Raw genomic sequence first — 7,945 nt, 5'->3', positions numbered from 1 at the left:
ATATTCTCTTTTTATGCTATCTGTACCATCTTAAACTTAATTTAATCGGGAAGCGCGACTGTGGCCAGTTTATCTTCTTCCGATTTAAGGACAACAACTGGGCGATTTACCCTAGGAGTAGGGTATACAGTGTATTATTTGACATATTGGCAGAATGAGCAGAGGATTGTGTATATAGGTACATAATACGTGTTCTTGATCCCAAGACAACTTTTTCCACCAAAATAAAAGTAGTTTCCAACCAGTCAAATCAGTTACTTTTTCTAAACTTCTAAACACGAAGTTACTATGGAATTTGTATGAGCAACCTGTGACGTCATAGAAAAAGGTGACAAATGTCGCGCTTATTATTAATTTTTTCTCTTATAAGATCCGTAAATAAGTTAATTGAAAAAAAAGAAAGATTTTGTCACCTTTAGAATTGAGATCTGTCTTTAATTAGTGATTAGAATTTCATAATTTATCTTTGATCTAGGAAACTACCCAATTTATAACAAAAATAATGAATTAAAGAGAGACAAGTGATCGGTCGAGTATATATTTTTCTTTTTTAAGTAAGTAATCGTTTAGTAATTCAATCGGCAAATAAAACACAATATAAATTTTATTTCATGTTTTTTTTTTTGGTAAATGCAAATTATTACCGAGACAAAACAACCGAAAAATTATGGCATCTAGATATTTTAGTTCAATTAACTATACATTTATAAGTAAAAGCAGGACATAAAGAAAAAGATAAAATAATAAATAAATAATTAAAAATAAGTCATTAACAATGGCATTACTAGCGCTAAATTGTTTTGGCATTCTTTTCACAGAATTTTTATTAATTATTATCTAACTCATATAAAAAAAAAACAAATAATATGACCTAAAAATTCTGTAAGCATTTTTTTGACAAAATTTGAGAGAAAAATAACAAACTAAATATTTTCCATAAGTATAACATTTTCACAACAACACGTACGTTAATTGACATAAAAATACTTAAAAATATTTAAGTACATTTTTTTCAAAAATACACAAAAAATATCAACAACCTTATAAGGACAACCTTTTCGAAAATAATTTGGGATTCTGTGAAAAAATGCCGGCAACGAATTTCTAAATGATTAAAAAGTAAGTCTAGCTAGTATTTACATTAATATTTTATTAATATAATTAGTAACTGGCAGTTTCAGAAGGCACCATCGCTTTTTTATTGTTAGCACAGGTCATTTGCACATAATTATAGTACTTTCTCATATAATAAGTAAATATGTATTAGGTATTACATAAAGACGTTTTCTTTTAATCTTTATCTATATGCATAGCTGTCATTATTATTATAACGTTCTAGTGGGTTCAAAATCTTTATTATTTTTTAAATTATGTGATCTAGAAATCTGTCAAAAAACCTGTCACTTAATTAAAAATGATACCTAGCTATTATTATAACCTAAGACTCTTGTATAATATAGCAGATATGTTAAATGATCTAAAATACCTACTATACAAATTACGATATTTTTTCAAATGGATTTTTACCATTTCATAGCTTATATAATATATTTATACATAAATTTTCTACCTATTTCCGAATGAAGGCACTACAGAAAAAATACTAAGAAGGTAATATCAATTGGTAGGTATTTGAACTAAGTATACTATGAAGATTGACGTAAAATCGTTTTTTTTACTTCATCGAAATAAGGAGCACTAGATTTCTATTATATTATTTTACGTTTAAATGACAGCGTTAGTTATTGTTTTCTAAGCACTTTTTTCCTAAATACTTATATTAAAAATGTACATTAAGCAACACAATGCCTCCCAAAAAAATATAATTTATGATTTCTATTAGTTATTACAATATTAGTTTGAAAAAGTTCTCATAGGTACAATATGTACCGAAAAAATACCGCACTTCAATTTAATCTTCCGATATTTTTTTTTTATATTGTTACTCTCGATATTTTTCTCTAAACATTAAGGCTACCTTTAAAAAATATCAGAAGAATAACATAGCGGCCTGAAATACTTAGTTATTCTATTTAGTTTTAAACCTAATTATTATTAACTTAGATCACATTTCTCTACAACTCATTCATAACACACTTTTTACAGTATCACACATCGATATTTTTACACGACCTAATTTTTTTTTATTTTTCTATTTTCTAAATATGGCGTACCAACATGAATATTTTAATATTGTGACTAGTAAATTATATTACAACAATATTTATAACATTAAATTATCCCAAAAGGTGTTAAAACACCTTGTAATATTTTTGACGTAAAAAAATATTCAAGGCATTTTTATAAAAATATCATAAGGCACGAATTATGTAATATTTCCGATTTTTATTTTTAATATAGTAACCATAATTTCGTTTGTTTTGATAGTTTTTTTTAAATAGTCCTTTGTATCTTTATAAAATACGGTAAGATTCAATACCTTAATGTTATGGCAGCATATTTTTGACCCTAAAGGTTCACCATATAGCGACCTTATTAGTAAACCACCAGTGATATCACTAGATGTCAGAAAATTAAAAAGTAAAGGCCGCTTAGGCATAGGATACAGCACGATTTTATTTACTTAAAGTTAATTACCGCCAAAAATAACTAAGTGAATCGGTAGCTGCGTACAAAACTATATAAGCAATTTGCACCAAAAAATATCGAACTATTCGCGTTTGACTATAATATCGTGCATATTTACTAATTACACAACTTTACTTTATTTTGCATAAGAATGAAATTCAATATGAAATGCACAATTTTATTGTATGTCATAGTTCTGTAACCATAGACTAATAAAAGTTGCGTTTCTAACAAAATCTGTTGATATTCAAAATTTTGGCGCGAATTCTACTTTAGGTTAGGAACTTGTTTATGTTTCTGAACCACTTAAACCAATTTTTGCTTTGATCTAGTATAATAGCAGAGCTATTTTACCGTGATAAGATAACATTAGCGATGTAAACAAGTACCTAACCGCACATCTAAATTTTGGTGCGTTCCTAAAACCTAAAAACGATATGCCTTTGTCAATACCGGTCGAGACTAGTTGAATCTCGACTCGTGACGTCGCTGGCAGCGTCGGTCGAGGAGCTCGAGTCGGAAGTCGCGGTCGTGACGCCTGTGTCGGTCGTTATGCCGGTATCAGTTGCCACGCCGAGATCGGTGGTTGGATATCAAAGATGTTCGTCGCGACCATTCAAGGGTTGGCGCTCAGCGTGGTCGGATGGGCGGTTGCGCTTGAAGAAGCCGCACTGGGGAAAGAGAAATATTAATTTAGCCATTCGTGAGTGTTTCTGTTTCTGTTTTAAAGTGTCTTCTGCAAAATTTGCCGTAGGTATTGGCACACACAGCCATGTACGAGAAAGAGAAGGTACATCTCATGTAAATCACCTACTTATCTACTAGTTAGCTAACTCCGTGGAATGCCCTTTACGTCTCACCTGCAGGACTCTCTGCTTCTGAGTTCAGTACCCGTACACATACATACTGAACATGATTAGGACGTAATCAGCAAGGCGTGATTCATCATTATTTCTCTAGAGTTATCACGTATTCTCAGGGTCTGCTTACCTAACCTGAGGATTTGGCAAGTCTAGTTTTCTATCAAAGCGAATGCTGATTAAACGTTCCAGAAACCAGCCGTTATGCAAGTTACGTCACATACATTTGAAGGTAACTATGACTATGTGTATAAATACCTTGTACAAAGCGAAGATAAGCAGCAGCAGCAGAAGAGCACCAACGACAGCAGCTAGCACCACTACCCACAGCGGTATGGAACCACTCTCCAAGGCTTCTAGTTGAGGAGTGACCAGAGTTTGAGCCTCCGCCGTGTGCCACGTCGGATCGCTCGGCTTGCCCACCAGAGGCAACCGGGATACTCTGGCCGCAGCTAAAGTTGATAACTTCACCGCGCGATCTTTGGAGATCTGGGGAAAAGAGGAAAGATTTGAATAAAATTTTCTTCTTTTTATCGTGTGGGTTGTGAGGTGGAATACCAACCTCATCAACTCTGGTGTCAGGGTTATGATTGAGCCGCCAAAGGCCCCTGACATGGCTCATGTAACGATTACTCACTTACATCAGTAAATAGTAACCGGGACCAACGGTTTAACGTGCCTTCCGAAGCACGGATCATCTTACTTTCGGACAATCAGGTGATCAACCTGTAATGTCCTAACCAAACTAGGGATCACAAAGTGATTTTTGTGATATGTCCCCACCGGGATTCGAACCCGGGGCCTCCGGATCGTGAGTCCAACGCTCAACCACTGGACCACAGAGGCCGTTAAATAAAATGTTTATAAGTAAGTAATACTAATGTAATAGTAGTGGTATCGTTATATCCCTAGCATTATCCCGTTTTTCACAGGGTCCGCTTACCTAACCTGAAGATTTGACAGGTCCAGTTTTTTACAGAAGCGACTGTCTGTCTGACCCTTTAGGTCCATAAGGTCCAAATCCCGAAATACCTTCCAAGCCGCGAAGGGACCAGCCCAATACAGGTTAGGTCACATACCTCCGAAAATACATTTCTCGGGAATGAGGGTTTCCTCACGATGTTTTCCTTCACCGTTAAGCACGTGATAATCATTTATGATCCAAACATGAATTCGAAAACAAATTCGACAATCGTTGGTTTAGGCCTGTGCTGGATTCGAACCTGCGACCTCAAAGTGAGAGGCAAGCGTTCTACCAATTGGGCTACCACGGCTTTCCTAATAGTAGTAGTATAGTTATATTGGTAATTACCGCGTTAAGCACAGTAGCGTTGAAGCGCGAGCGCAGCGCGACCCACACCTCCTGTCCCTTCTGCAGCGGGCCCGCGCTGCACCTGAACACCTCGCACTTGTACTTCTCTTCACACCTCTCCAGAATCTCCTTCAACTGAGGGTCCACCTGCATCAAATTAATGCAATGTTTACATCTATTAAAAAAAAATAAGGAAATGAGTGGGGCAAACGGCAAACATAGTAGTAGCGTGCGTAGTTTAGTCGAAAAGGCTACAAAGAGCATTTTCATATACTTAAAAGTAGTTCTGCTATTTGACATTTTGTTTGGCATAATATTTTTTCTATTGTTTTATTATTATGTGCTGTATAATTAAAGTTCTTTAATTAATTGAAATTGTGAGTCTTATCATAGTTACTCGAATGAAGAATTCTTGTTATAATTCCTCATAAATGCACCATTTTAGGACTTTCCATAGAAAACTGTTATAAGGAATGAATCACGATCACAACGACGATTCTCAAAGGTGATCATAAGAGGAAAACATAACAGCCTCCGTGGTCAGAGCGTTAGGCTCACGATCTGATTTTGATTCCCGATGGGGTCATTGTCGAAATCACTTTGTGAGACTGTCCTTTGTTTGGTAAGGACTTTTCAGACTTGAATCACCTGATTGTCCGAAAAAGTAAGACGATTCCCTGCTTCGGAGAGCAAGTTAAGCCGTTGGTCCCGGCTATTAGCCGTAAAAACACCTCCACCAACCCGCATTGGAGCAGCGTGGTGGAGTATGCTCCATACCCCCTCCGGTTGATTGAGGGGAGGCCTGCGCCCAGCAGTGGGACGTATATAGGCTGTTTATGTTATGTTATACCTGTATTTGACGACGTCTTCTAGTGTTCTCGCTTCGTGTACCATATCCACCATCAGCATAGGATCCATATGATACATGGCCACCTGTAAAAGTAGTCAAATTATGAAATTAGAACGCGTCGATCATGTCCACAAAAATTGCTGGTATATTAAGAGCGTATTTTGCCACTGCCAGATAAATAAATGATATTAGAGACTTATCCGGTAGATACCCTATCTCACACACAGTTTATCAGTAAGTTATGTAAAGGGCCCAATAGATAAAAAAAAATTGGGTCACAGAAAAATGATAAAATGCAAATTTAGAAGTAAAATCCATTCTGAGATGATAGAATATCAACATTATTTTTCTTTTTTATCTATTTAAGAATTTTAATTAGTCAGAAGCATTTTTATTTATGACGTCACCGTTTTGTATTCTAACACAAAAGCCATATAAATCAACCATTTTAAAAATCTCATTTGATTAGGTTGTCTCTAAGCAGTTTCAATCACCTGAATGCGAAGAAGACGACGATGACGACGAATGCGAGTATCCACCGCCACTCCTGGAGCCCCCACTCACAGACCAACTCTGATGGCCTGACCCGCCAGAACTATAAGCTCCTCCACTTCCTCCCGAGTAACTTCCTTCTCCTGAGTAACTCCTTCCTCCTGAGTAACTTCCTCCTTGATACCGTCCCCCACTGCTGCTTCCTCCTTGGGCGTTGGTCACATCAGCCATGCCGTATTTAAACTCATTGTTCGACCCTTGAGCAGCGTAAGCTCCAATCCCACCTAGCTCATCATCTTCATCACCGACAACCGTTATACTACTGCCCGGGACATTTCTGAAGGTCGTTGAACCGGCATTCATGACATCGGAATTGACCGTCTCAGTGGTTCCCCAAGAACCGTGCACGAATTGACCTTGGGATTGTGATCCTCGGTTCTGATTGGCTGATCCTTGGTTGTACTGATAACTGCCTTGATGACTGCCTTGGCTGTAGCCACCCTGCTGGTAGCTTCCCTGGTTGTATCGGCCTTGAGCGTACCTTTGAATTGGAATTAGAGCAATATTTATGTAAGGTACTTTTTTATAATTTTTATAAGTATCGAAATGCAAGCAGTCGTATTTTCGCAATGTTAAGTAAGATGGTTTTGTCATTTAGCTGTTTCTTGGTCTCGGCTATTATTTATTTAAATAAATACGTTTTCGTAGCATGAAGGGCCTTTACCAGTTCTAATCCTGGCAGCATGTTTGAAAGTACTTAATTAAATAAACGATATAAGTTGCTACTTACTTGTTGAAGGAACTACCAGCTTCCCCTTCATGACCCAAAACATCACCATATTCCGTGCTGCTTTCAGTTTGGGAGATGATATTATGATTTTCATCATAAATTATCGTCTTATTCTTCACGCGCACTATTTGACCACCATTTCCATAGCCACCTTGATAAACACCTTGACCTTGGTTTCTTTGGAGAGAAGCTATCAGCACTTTTCTTATATTCTCCTGCTCTTCAGCGGTGAAGTCTTCACTCGTTTCTCTATGAACAGCAGTAGCCAAGTTTCTACGAATGATTTCTCTCTCTTCTTCCGTGAGATGTTCCCAGTAATTTCTGCTTTCCTCATAGCTTCCTTGGGTGTAGCCTTGAGTGGAGTGCGTTTGGCCGACAGCGGCCATGTTTTGTCGGATGATATCTTGTTCGCTGGCTGTTAGGTCGCCCCAGGCGCTCCAGGTTTTGTTGTAAGAGTGGGAAGAAGAGCCTCCGTATTGTCCACCGCCATAGCTTCCGCCTCCGTAATGGCCAGTCTGACTGCCTTGGTATCTTCCACCCTGGTAAGCCCCACCTTCAAAATTGAGACAGTTATGCTTAGATAGTTCCGAAGTTTAGAGTGCATTAATGAAAGTTGACTGACGAACAGATAAATAGTCGAAAGAGTATTAATTATTATAATTATAATTATTTATAATAAATTGCCAAACGGTTTAGAGGAAGAAACTGCACAAACAGAAATCCTGATAAATAAATGTTATTATAGTATTAATGAATATTTTAATGATTCGGATTTAAACATTTAAAAGCCTCGTTCTCTCTTGTTTTTTCTTTTGTTGTGCCCGAAAGGGTCTGTGATGTGAGACTCAAATGTAACTGACCAACTTGTACACCATCATAGTATGCAAGTAAAGAATATTGAACATATTGAGGAAGACCTTGGCTTGGATGTTTTACACAAACTCCAGGTACTTAAAGAATACTTTAAACTGGCGAGTATGGTATGAAGTTTGGATGAGAGTGAAATAAGCGAAATTGGTGTGTCAGGAATCAGGATCGTAGAATGTGGAATG

General features: G+C 36.9%; 1 protein-coding gene across 2 annotated transcripts in view; it reads right to left on the bottom strand.

Annotated features, from left to right (window-relative positions):
• Positions 1–1,721: 1,721 nt before the first annotated feature.
• Positions 1,722–7,945, bottom strand: part of LOC126367742 (integrin alpha pat-2) — a 165,452-nt gene continuing 159,228 nt past the window's right edge. For both annotated transcript variants that reach the window (XM_050011445.1, XM_050011446.1), the window contains 6 exons: positions 6,894–7,446; positions 6,106–6,644; positions 5,612–5,694; positions 4,762–4,908; positions 3,708–3,938; positions 1,722–3,260 (listed from right to left, as the gene is read on the bottom strand). In XM_050011445.1, coding sequence (XP_049867402.1) covers positions 3,183–3,260; positions 3,708–3,938; positions 4,762–4,908; positions 5,612–5,694; positions 6,106–6,644; positions 6,894–7,446 — 1,631 coding nt within the window. In that variant the 3' untranslated portion in view covers positions 1,722–3,182. The remainder of the gene's footprint in view (positions 3,261–3,707; positions 3,939–4,761; positions 4,909–5,611; positions 5,695–6,105; positions 6,645–6,893; positions 7,447–7,945) is intronic.

Source organism: Pectinophora gossypiella, chromosome 6, assembly GCF_024362695.1.
Source record: "Pectinophora gossypiella chromosome 6, ilPecGoss1.1, whole genome shotgun sequence".
Classification (NCBI taxonomy): Eukaryota; Metazoa; Arthropoda; class Insecta; order Lepidoptera; family Gelechiidae; genus Pectinophora; species Pectinophora gossypiella.
This window is presented reverse-complemented; position numbering and strand designations above follow the sequence as displayed.